The 12,981-nt window shown below is 30.6% G+C and overlaps 1 protein-coding gene across 2 annotated transcripts in view; it reads left to right on the forward strand.

Moving 5' to 3' along the window:
• LOC139516254 (eIF-2-alpha kinase GCN2-like) overlaps positions 1-12,981 on the forward strand; it is a 71,519-nt gene that overhangs the window by 31,403 nt on the left and 27,135 nt on the right. Inside the window, exons 12-20 of one of the 2 annotated variants that reach the window (XM_071306250.1) lie at positions 161-272; positions 3,751-3,851; positions 4,385-4,518; positions 6,183-6,337; positions 7,685-7,818; positions 8,848-9,141; positions 9,758-9,824; positions 10,819-10,842; positions 12,230-12,304. In XM_071306250.1, the coding sequence (XP_071162351.1) occupies positions 161-272; positions 3,751-3,851; positions 4,385-4,518; positions 6,183-6,337; positions 7,685-7,818; positions 8,848-9,141; positions 9,758-9,824; positions 10,819-10,842; positions 12,230-12,304 (1,096 nt within the window). The remainder of the gene's footprint in view (positions 1-160; positions 273-3,750; positions 3,852-4,384; positions 4,519-6,182; positions 6,338-7,684; positions 7,819-8,847; positions 9,142-9,757; positions 9,825-10,818; positions 10,843-12,229; positions 12,305-12,981) is intronic. The other variant, XM_071306251.1, reaches the window with a different exon arrangement.

Here is a 12,981-nt window from a genome sequence, read left to right on the forward strand (position 1 = left end):
AAAATTATAAGATGAGCTTAAATAAAAGCGTATATTGTGTTCTTATTTCTTTTAAGTAGTTATGTGAAATTACCGCAGTTATGAACCTGAAACCAAAAAGTTGAAGTATATACACAACAAAAGTTGTTGCAAATTTTCCACTTTATCCATTATTTTTTAGGCTGTCTGATCTATATTATGCTGTGGAGTCCTCCCGACCTGGTGTCCATTTTTCAGGAGATAGAGAACTGATACCAGTTAGGGGAGGAAAGAAAGGAGATGTCTATCAATTGGTGAGGATCATGATTTATAAAGAAAAAAGGGCCATTACTATGATTTATTTTTAGCTCACTTGGCCCAAAGAGACAAGTGAGCTTTTCCCATCACTTTGCGTTCGGCGTCGTCGTCGTCCGTCGTCGTTAACTTTTACAAAAATCTTCTCCTCTGAAACTACTGGGCCAAATTAAACCAAACTTGGCCACAATCATCATTGGGGTATCTAGTTTTAAAAATGTGTGGCGTGACCCCGCCAACCAACCAAGATGGCCGCCATGGCTAAAAATAGAACATAGGGGTAAAATGCAGTTTTTGGCTTATAACTCAAAATGAAAGCATTTAGAGCAAATCTGACATGGGGGTAAAATTGTTTATCAGGTCAAGATCTATCTGCCCTGAAATTTTCAGATCAATCGGACAACCCGTTGTTGGGTTGCTGCCCCTGAATTGGTAATTTTAAGGAAATTTTGCTGTTTTTATACGACCGCAAAATTTGAAAAATTTTTCGTCGTATATTGCTATCACGTTGGCGTCAGCGTCGTCGTCGTCGTCGTCGTCCGGCGTCCGAATACTTTTAGTTTTCGCACTCTAACTTTAGTAAAAAGTGAATGGAAATCTATGAAATTTTAACACAAGGTTTATGACCACAAAAGGAAGGTTGGTATTGATTTTGGGAGTTTTGGTCCCAACATTTTAGGAATTAGGGGCCAAAAAGGGCCCAAATAAGCATTTTCTTGGTTTTCGCACTATAACTTTAGTTTAAGTTAATAGAAATCTATGAAATTTTGACACAAGGTTTATGACCACAAAAGAAAGGTTGGGATTGATTTTGGGAGTTTTGGTTCCAACAGTTTAGGAATTAGGGGCCAAAAAAGGGCCCAAATAAGCATTATTCTAGGTTTTCGCACAATAACTTTAGTTTAAGTAAATAGAAATCAATGAAATTTAAACACAATGTTTATGACCACAAAAGGAAAGTTGGTATTGATTTTGGGAGTTTTGGTCCTAACAGTTTAGGAATAAGGGGCCCAAAGGGTCCAAAATTGAACTTTGTGTGATTTCATCAAAAATTGAATAATTGGGGTTCTTTGATATGCCGAATCTAACTATGTATGTAGATTCTTAACTTTTGGTCCCGTTTTCAAATTGGTCTACATTAAGGTCCAAAGGGTCCAAAATTAAACTTAGTTTGATTTTAACAAAAATTGAATCCTTGGGGTTCTTTGATATGCTGAATTTAAAAATGTACTTAGATTTTTAATTATTGGCCTAGTTTTCAAGTTGGTCCAAATGGGGGTCTAAAATTAAACTTTGTTTGATTTCATCAAAAATTGAATAAATGGGTTCTTTGATATGCAAAATCTAACTGTGTATGTAGATTCTTAATTTTTGGTCCAGTTTTCAAATTGGTCTACATTAAGGTCCAAAGGGTCCAAAATTAAACTAAGTTTGATTTTAACAAAAATTAAATTCTTGGGCTTATTTGATATGCTTTATCTAAATATGTACTTTGATTTTTGATTATGGGCCCAGTTTTCAAGTTGGTCCAAATCAGGATTCCATATGAAATATTGTGCAATAGCAAGAAATTTTCAATTGCACAGTATTGCACAATAGCAAGAAATATCTAATTGCACAATATTGTGCAATAGCAATTAATTTTCAATTGGAGTTATCTTTCTTTGTATAGAATAGTAGTTGATAATATATGTTGGAAATTTGCCAGACATGACTATGATGTCATTTTCTATTTTTATTTGCCAATAACTTTATGTAAATGACTTCATTGGAAATTTGCCAATATAAAATGTTGCTGATGAAGCTTTTTTTCCTTATCTTATCTAAAATGATTTTAGATAATGTATGTTGGACATTTGCCAGACATGACAAGATGTCATTTTCTATTTTTATTTGCCAATAACTTTATGTAAATAACTTCATTGGAAATTTGCCAATATAAAATGTTGCTGATGAAGTTTTTTTTATTGTTTTATACAATAAACAATGTATATACACTTTTACTACCAACCAATCTTTACCATTCAGTGATAACAAGCACTTTATTTTACATTTTAATATTTTATGATGTATTTAAAAGAGTAGTTATTGTTGCAAACTCCATTAGAAATTTGAATTGATATCAGTTTTGGAAAAAGGGAAACGGGGATGTGAAAAAAAAGGGGGGGGGGTTAAATTTTTCTCATTTCAGATTTCATAAATAAAAAGAAAATTTCTTCAAACATTTTTTTGAGAGGATTAATATTCAACAGCATAGTGAATTGCTCAAAGGCAAAAAAAAACTTTTAAGTTCATTAGACCACATTCGTTCTGTGTCAGAAACCTATGCTGTGTCATGATCAACTATTTAATTTTAGATTTAAAAAGTTTGAAGAAGAAATCTTTAATTGATTTGTAAAATCTTGACATTTGTTTTGTGTAAAAAAAAAACATGTAATGTCAAAAATTTGATCACAATCCAAATTCAGAGCTGTATCACGCTTGAATGTTTTGTCCATACTTGCCCCAACTGTTCAGGGTTCGACCTCTGCGGTCGTATAAAGCTGCGCCCTGCGGAGCACCTGGTTGGTTATTATCTTGAATATTATTATAGATATAGATAAACTGTAAATAGCAATAATGTTCAGCAAAGTAAGATTTAAAAATAAGTCAACATGACCAAAATAGAGATAATTGTAGCAACAAGAATGTTCAGTAAACACATCACCATCACAAAAACACCATTTTGTCATGAATTTATCTGTGTCCATTGATAATATGCACATAGACCAAGGTGAGCGACACAGGCTCTTGAGAGCCTCTAGTTTTTATTTAGATTTGATCGCCTCTGAGTTATCACATGAAAACATAGATTGTAGCATCTTTATGCCCCTATCTTTCGCACTTACTAACCCAATTACATTGATGAAATATGGTTTTTACCATCCCTCAGAAGAAAGAAAAACGAAAAAAAAAACCCACAATAAAATCAAACTAATAATCCGGAAAACTTACAGTTCTTCTTTTAAAGCATGCAAAACAAACAATTGATTAACTTGCTTGCTATATTTGTTTGGATGTTTGTAAACAACAGGTAGGTAGTCTATTTCAGTGTGTTTACTATTTACTGGAATATGATTGGACAATAAACATTAAATTCATTTCATGTCAATTCTTATTGTCCAATCAAATCCCAGTAAATATAAAAACAGACTGAAACTCTGCCTACCTTTTGTTTGCAAACAACCAAGCAAGCAAGTTGATCAATGTTTTGTTTTGCATGCTTTTATAGAAGAACTGTAAAACTGAAGCATAAATCATATATCTACCGGTACTTGTTGAGTGTCCTTAAACTTATATTAAATAATGGAGATATGAAAATCAAAGAAAAACTCTCGGAAATCTCTGTTTTAAAAGTAGAAAGTATAAACTTAATGGCAGATAAATTGTTAAAGCCTTTTTATTTCATTTTATCATTCTATGTCTTGTTTTTAACAGGGTTTGATCCTGTTATCTGTAGCTATTGGATTGGATGCCGATCCAGACAAGCCAGAAATACCACAAAATTTCCCTCCTGTGTTTCAAGACTTCTTAACTAAGTATGATTAGTGTTGTATAACTTATATTTATTAATCTGACTTTGATTTGAGATTTAAAAAAGAAAATGTTTTCAGTAGGTTATAATGTTTCCCGCTTATTTCAAGATTTCTTGACTATGTATAATTTGCATGAAAATGAAAGGTGGAAGATACCCTTAAAGGGATATTTAAACTCATGAGTAGAAAAAAGGACTGAACATGTATGCTATGGCAAAATAAAATGGAAAATGAAAATGAGAAATGTGCCTAAGAGAACGACCAATTAAAAAGGAGAAAACAGCCCAAGGCCACCAATTGGTCTTCAACACATTGAGAAAATCACGCACCTGGGATTAGGGTTCAGCTTTTATTTAGTTGTATGAATGATTTTACTTTTCCTTTTCACTAATTAAAAATTATTAGCTTGAAAAGAAATCAAGTATGAATAAGTGTTAAGCTGTCATCTACTGAAATTTTAAATGATATCATTATCATAAATAATGTCATTTGCAATAGAAAATTTATTATACTTATAAAAAATAGCATAATTTTAGATGTTTGATGAAAGATGAGAGACATCGTTGGTCAGTCTATCAATTATTGGACCATAGTTTTATCAAAGAAGAATTACCACACACAATTCATTATGCTCCTCACAAACCAGCTGCTACAGAAGAAAACGAGAAAAGTATGTTGTGTATTTGTCTAGTTGTACAATGAGGAGATAATTGTATTAAATTTGTCTAGTTGTACAATGAGGAGATAATTGTATTGAATTTGTCTAGTTGTACAATGAGGAGATAATTGTATTGAATTTGTCTAGTTGTACAATGAGGAGATAATTGTATTGAATTTGTCTAGTTGTACAATGAGGAGATAATTGTATTGAATTTGTCTAGTTGTACAATGAGGAGATAATTGTATTGTATTTGTCTAGTTGTACAATGAGGAGATAATTGTATTTAATTTGTCTAGTTGTACAATGAGGAGATAATTGTATTGTATTTGTCTAGTTGTACAATGAGGAGATAATTGTATTGTATTTGTCTAGTTGTACAATGAGGAGATAATTGTATTTAAAAATTTTGAATTGATTGGAGTTATCTTTCTTTGTCCAGAATAGTAGTTGAGTCAATTTAAATCATTGTTTTATACAATATACAATGCATATTCACTTTTACTACCAACTGATAAATTAAAACAATCTTTACCATTCAGTGATAACAAGCACCTTTTGTTACATTTTAATATTTTATGATGTATTTTTAAAAATGATTAGTTATTGTTGCAAACTCCATTAGAAATTTGAATTGAGATCAGTTTTGGAAAAAGGGAAAGGAGGATGTGAGAAAAAAAATGGGGGGGGGGGGGGGTTTAAATTTTTCTCATTTCAGATTTCATAAATAAAAAGAAAATTTCGTCAAACATTTTTTTGAGAGGATTAATATTCAACAGCATAGTGAATTGCTCAAAGGCAAAAAAAAACTTTTAAGTTCATTAGACCACATTCGTTCTGTGTCAGAAACCTATGCTGTGTCATGATCAACTATTTAATTTTAGATTTAAAAAGTTTGAAGAAGAAATCTTTAATTGATTTGTAAAATCTTGACATTTGTTTTGTGTAAAAAAAAAACATGTAATGTCAAAAATTTGATCACAATCCAAATTCAGAGCTGTATCACGCTTGAATGTTTTGTCCATACTTGCCCCAACTGTTCAGGGTTCGACCTCTGCGGTCGTATAAAGCTGCGCCCTGCGGAGCACCTGGTTGGTTATTATCTTGAATATTATTATAGATATAGATAAACTGTAAATAGCAATAATGTTCAGCAAAGTAAGATTTAAAAATAAGTCAACATGACCAAAATAGAGTTCATGCGCCCTGCGGAGCATCTGGTTACCATTTAAGAGAAATAGGTTTAACAACTCGTGAGAATTGGATATTGCTTGATATCAACTCTTGTCTTTTCATTTAAATAGTAATAATAAATTCACCTAAGATTGTTTATACTGTAGATTTAGAAATTATTGCGTACATTTATTATTGCGATTTTGTCATTTTAGACTAAATGAGATTGTAATTTTTATGATTTTGAGAAAAATCCTGATAAATTTATATAAAATATTTCAAAAAGCCAGTTTAAATTATTGAGTTTACATCTCTGACGCATTTTTCCCAATAATAAAAACCTTGAAATAATTTCTGAATTTACAGTAATTACTTTGAAATTAGATAGTGGTTATCAAGCAGTATCAAATTCTCAATCATTCTCAATCATTACGAAACCTATAAATCCCAATTTCCAAATAGGAAAGATACCAGATTGAGTAACAGTATTTTTCTAATTATAGAACAAGATGTAAACAAAGACAATGATTCAGAAGATGATGACTTAGCAGATTTACCCTTCATCACAGCCTTGGAGGCTAGTGGACAATCTCGTTTAACAAATGAATTTGAAGTCCTTAGGTCCCTAGGGAAAGGAGGATTTGGTGATGTCATTGAGGTATTTACGTCCAGAACTAGCATTGTCATGTGACCTGGACTCCATTTTCTTGCTTCATTGTACAGGTTTAAAGGTTAGCATATTGCTACCAGGTCTGTGTGTCCATCTGTCTTTCTGTCTGTAAGTCTGTCCTGTGTCAGTCACTTTCAGGTTTAAGTTGTCCAGTCTGTTCCAAACTGTTCTAGAGTTTGTCTGAACAAAAAAGAAAGTTGACAATATTTTCTACCAAAAAATCTTAAAATTTCGGCCTGACTAAATGTTTTTTTGTGTGATATTTTGTCATCATACATAGTTTGTGATACACTGAGGTTTTAGTATAAGAAATTAAGTAATTTTACCATTCAGTTGTCACAACTTGTGGTTTCTACAACTAAAAACTTAGAACAAATGTTCATTATCATGTAAAATTTGGAAAATATATACTAAATAAGGATTTTGATCCAGATTTTGTTATTTGTCTTTTTTTTTGCATGACGCCTGGTTTCTGATGGTTCATTATTCTTTTAAAATTTAAAGTTTCAGATTTTTTTATGACAGTTTATTTGAAAACATGCATTTGGTACTGAAACTGGTGGTTTTGATTACCTATGTGTTTACAATTTCAAAATCTAAAGCATTCTGGGTAATTTTGTCATAGATTTTCACCAAATGTTGTGATTGGTTATATCAACATCTTAAACCTAGGATATTCAAACAATGACATATCATTATCATACGCCCATTTACAGGACTTATAATGGTTTTTATGCCCCAAATTTAATAGTTGGATAATGGTCTGTATGTCTGTTCGTTTGTCCGTCCATCTGTCCGGCTTCAGGTTAAAGTATTTGGTCAAGGTAGTTTTTGATGAAAATGAAGTCCAATTAACTTAAAACTTAGTACACATGTTTACTATGATATGATCTTTCTAATTTTAATGCCAAATTAGAGTTTTGACCCCAATTTCACGGTCCACTGAACATAGAAAATGAAAGTGGGAATGGGGCATCCGTGTACTATGGACACATTCTTGTTGTTTGCTGTACAAACAATGATATTACCCTTAAGATTCTGAAGAGGTGAATTTCAACAAAAAAAGTACTTTCACATAACAAATTAACGAAAACTTAACACTGCATTAACCAAAAACCTGTCTAAAGTGAATGCATTCATCAGGACTTAACATTGATATTCTATTAAAGTTCAAACTGTATTAGCTGATCACTTGTCTAATTTAAACTAAATCATCAGTTTAAACATATTTCTTTGTATTTATATTGCATAGTACAGTTGATTATTATGTAGTTAGTATGTAAAGACATAAGTTTTGGTATCAAAATTGTATTGTCATTTTATTCTCTTTTACAGGTTAGAAATAAACTAGATAGAAGAAAGTATGCTATTAAGAGAATACCTCTGAATCCTAAAAGTAAATACTTCAACAAGAAAATCACCAGGGAGGTCAAATTACTGTCTCGTCTTAATCATGAAAATGTAGTCAGGTAACTGTTTCATGCACTTTTTTTTGTGCCCCATTTATGAGCATTATGTTTTTCTGGTCTGTGCGTCGGTTTGTACGACCGTTTGTCTGAACGTCTGTTTGTCTGTCTGTCCATCTATCTGTTCGTCCATCTGTCCGTCCATCCGTCTGTTCGTCCTTTCGTCTGTCCCGCTTCAGTTTAAAGCTTTTGGTCGAGGTAGTTTTTGATAAAGTTAAAGTCCAATCAACTTGAAACTTAGTACACATGTTCCCTATGATATGATCTTTCTAATTTCATTGTCAAATTAGAGATTTTCCCCCATTTTCACGGTCCATTGAACATAGAAAATGATAGTGCGGATGGGGCATCCATGTACTTGAGGCACATTCTTGTTTTTAAACTTATGTTACTTAGTGGTCATTTATTTTCATGGGTAACAATTTTCCTGGAAAACTTGCATTTTTGTGGATAATTGTATCATGGTTGGCTTGTTATTAGAAAAACTCTTTTAGAATTTTCATATAGAAAATTTGCTATTAGTTGAAAAAGTTGGGATTCCCCTGAACTCACGAAATCCAGGAAAATTGGTATCTAACTTATGATAATGAATTCATAGTTCATTGCTGAAGAAAATATTTATAATTAGATTTTGTTTACTGAGTGCTGAATAGAGAAAAGTAGTTTTAGAAATGATCTGCAATGGCCTAAAATATATGAAATGTAATGCACAAAATGCAATAGATTTATTAAAACATCAATTTGAGGAATGATTGATAGATACTTTATTCTCTAAAAACTAAATACAAGTTTACAGAGAAACATACAATATAATTACAGATACAATAGTTGAGGTAAACAAATACAGTATTACTAATATATTTTAAAAGTACAAAATTATGATAGCATACATGTTTAGTAACATGTATAATTAAAGGTTTAACTTAATAAAAAGGAAAAAAAGACATTTGAACATGCAGTAAAGTGTGAGTTACTAAACTATATCAATTTGTTTTAGATTTTTCAAACACTACCACTTATTTTATATGACAGGTATTATAATTCCTGGATTGAGACCAGTGAGGATCCAGCGCACAGTGACTCATCAACATCCTGCTCCACGACCACAGGTACAGGTACAACAGGTAAAACTCAATCAACCAGCGACAGCAGTTCCTTAATGAAGAACAGTCTGAATTTTACCGATGACATTGAGAAGTTTGCTCCACAAGCTCGAGATGTGTCCGTCGAGTGGAGTATGTCGTATAATACGACGGGAATACAGAAAATACATGATGAATCATCAGATTCAGAAGACGAAGCTGAAGTATTTGGGACATCTTTCTTGTAAGAATCTTTATATCTTTAATTAAATGTAAAAAAAAAAATTCAACATCTTTTTTAAATATTGAAAAAAGTTGATATGAATGGTATGAACATACAGTTTGAAAATTCAGAATTCATTATGTTGAGGTTTTTAAGGTGTGAATATTGTGACTAGGTGAGTAACGCAATCTTGCATTCTTGTATCTGATACATATATCTGTAACAGATTTTCTTGAAATCACTAAAATCATACTTGTTTTTTTGTCAAAAATTGCAATAAGAAATGTACAAAATAATTTCTGAATTTACAGAAATTGATAAATGATGTAGAATCTACTTTCTGTCAATCATAAAAGCTATCTATTAACATGTTAATTACAATATATACCCTATCTTCTATTTCTTATATCCGCATACTCATACCATCATTTAAGAAAATTGTTTTTGAGTTTCGTCTGTTTGGAAACAGTATATTACAAAAGAGAAAAAGGTAATATATATATATCAATGAATGCAGTATATTTTCTCTTCCAGAAAATGGCTTAAAATTAATAAATTATACAATCAATGTACTATATATCACTCGATCATAATCTGTTTATGAATTTTTTGAATGTAGGTATTTTATTTATTACAGTGGGAAGATGGATACTTCAGATGATGTACTGTTTGAACATGATAGTTCTGACAAGTCTGAGGATGAGGTACGTAGGTCATACCAGTTCTAACATCCTTAAAATCTTATATTATTTAAAATTTTAAATTTTAAAAATTTAAAAAATGTACATGCAAAGGGACATAATGTAAATTTAAAATGCAAAGATGTTTTTTTTTTAATCAAATCTCTTTGTAAAAATTAAAACATTGTAAACATTTTTGAATTACTGTATATACTTTTGTTGTGGATTATGAAATAGAAACTTTTACAACAGTACACAAAAATTGAAATTAGTTCTGAAGCATTATAAACCTAAAACAAAATAGTTTTTGTGGTCTCTTGGAACAAGTGGTAAGATATGATCTGAAAATTTAGATTATATTGTAAACCAACTTATTTTAGCTAAATAAATAAATTTAAAGAGTTAAAATGATAATAAATCCTCAGGAATATATGCGTAACAATTAGTTTACATCATCAAAGATCAAACATTGGGAAAATAAATTGCATCTAAGAGATATAAAAGGGTCAACACAAAAAAGGTATCCACGAAAAAGAATTGTTTTATGGTTTACCATATTGAAATCTCCTGGACACATTTCTGGTCATAATTATTAAGTTATTACTATTCATCATGGTACAAATCTATTAGCTTCATTTGATATTCAGGCCATCTTGAAATTTGATAAATATGGCTTCTGATTGGTTCTCTTATGAGATGGCTATTGTTTCATTAAATATAATGAAATATATACAAGTGCGAATTTGTCTCAGACAGATATAGAATAAAATACCAGTATTGGGTTCAAGAAAAGATCTGCTATTAATACTTTATATTGATTTAATTTATGATACTGCCAACCACTCCATAAACTTTATAAAAAGCTTAGTCTTGTATAATGTTAAGTATTTTTAATTTAGTATTAAACCAAACACAAATAATCATTTATATCAGATGTACAAATTTCATCGAGTATAAAAAGAAAATATTAAATGGATCTTTTTTATGCATATTATCAAATTTTACATGCCTTCATCAGACAAAGGGTTCAACAACACTATGTGTAGGTATTATAGTTAACGGCTAACAGGTTATGCATGTTATAAACTAGCTGTCATTCCCAAATACACATTGTTAGATAACAGTCATCTCTTGTAAGTCAAAGAGCTAGGTTTTTTTACAAATTGGAAAAGTTAAGACATATTCAAAATTTCAAAGAAAATCGTAGAATTCCATTGTTTTTGAAAGCTTAATGCATATGGTGATAGATGGAGCTATTAGTCTGTGCTTTACACTAAACAACTAATTGAGATTTTTTTTTAACTATCTATTTTTAAGGTTGTATAAAACATGGAACAAATATATTCTTTGTGTACATCTATGTATCTTTGTCATGAAAATGAGAATAAAAAAGTATGGAATAAATAGCATGTATATTTAAAAATTAATTAAACTAGCCTGTGGCCGAGATTATGAGAGTTGACTGTATTTTTGTATTTTCATGTTACATTAACACACTAGTAGCAAATTAATTATCCAGGTTCTAGGTGACGTTAAGGATTCAGGTTTTTAAATTCAACTGCATGACTTAAGTAATAAGTTTACAATTCACAGTTTTCACAAATAGTAATGCATTGTATTTTCAAATGTGTATTCCAAACTAATGTGATTTATTTTTAATGTACTCAACAGTAGATGTTTAAACAATTTCATATATTTTTTATTTTGGTGTACCAAATTTTGAATTAACAACAATTCTATTTATTTATGAAATTTAAAAGTTCTAAATGCTTTTGTTGGAAAGAGCAATTCTCTTCTGGTTGTGGCCTGTTTTCGATTCCTTGCATGAAAAGATATTTTTTGTATCATACTCTTTACGAAAAAGTAATATAAAAACTGAGTTAATTTGATTTGCTTAATTATCAAGCACTATGAAAATATAGTAGGTCATTTCCATTTTGTTAGGTCATTAATGACTTTTAAAGATTTTAGAAGTTGTACATTTCGTCCATGGCAATGAAATATAGGATTTCTTCAATGAAGAACAAAATAAACACACTTTTATTCTGAATATCTTTTTATTGTCAAATTTTATTACTTTATTTTAAAAGTGTACAAAAGTTTGAAAACGTCTGAAAAGGACATTTTACATCATACAGATATGTAAAATGTATTTATCATGGTTCTTTGTACATTTGATTATATGTTCAATTATTGTGCCAAACTGTTCAGTTTAAGTACATTATTAAAATCACAAGATGGTGTATCCAAGTCAATTATTTGGTACTCTTTGTATCGATAACAAAAGTAGTGACTGCGTTTAAATGAAGTTAAAGGACACACTAGCATTTCCAGAAAGACTTTCATTAAACTTTCACAGAAATTCAATTACCAACGTATTCCACCAGAAAAAGAAGAATATTTAGAAAGTATTTTATGGTATATTTCAGGAAGCTGGTATAAATAAAAGTAATAAGAGCATAGAACCAGAACAAGTAGCCAAGTTACAGTATCTATATATACAGGTAAGCTTAAGTAATTTACATTCTTCAGTGGCGGATCCAGAACTTTTCATAAGGGGGGGCCCACTGACTTATGAGGGGGTGGGTTAGAGGGGTGCCAGTCATGCTTCAGTGATTCCCCATATAATCAATCAAATGTTTCCCACAAAAGCGGGGCCAGGTCACCTTGATCCGCCTATGTTCATATATCTTTGGAGAAGTATACAAATATTCATTTCATGAAGATTGTGTTGCATACAAACCACCAATAAAAGTTCCAGTTGAAACCTATGAATAATTTTTTAATTCATTTAAGAAAAACATGTCAAAGTGATGTATCTGAATAGCAAGGACTCTGTAGTCTAATATGATGTCAGTGGCACACATATACCATACATATGAAGGATCCCATATTTGCAAGACATGATGATTTAAAATAAAAACGATTGAAAAAATAACTATAACTGTTTAAAAAAAATTACCAAGACATTTTTTAATTCCCGTTTTTGGTGTCAGAAATCACATTTTGGGGTAATCAGTTATATTCATTATTTTAATTGCAATTTTTTCTGCCACTTAGTATATACAAACTCTGTTTATTGGTTTGGTCCTTGAAAAGGGCAATTAAATCTTCATCACATTCATTGTTCACATTTCAGGACCATGCCAAGTACATTTCAATAGACAGTGTAATGATTTCA

Source organism: Mytilus edulis, chromosome 3 (assembly GCF_963676685.1).
Source record: "Mytilus edulis chromosome 3, xbMytEdul2.2, whole genome shotgun sequence".
NCBI classification, from domain to species: Eukaryota; Metazoa; Mollusca; class Bivalvia; order Mytilida; family Mytilidae; genus Mytilus; species Mytilus edulis.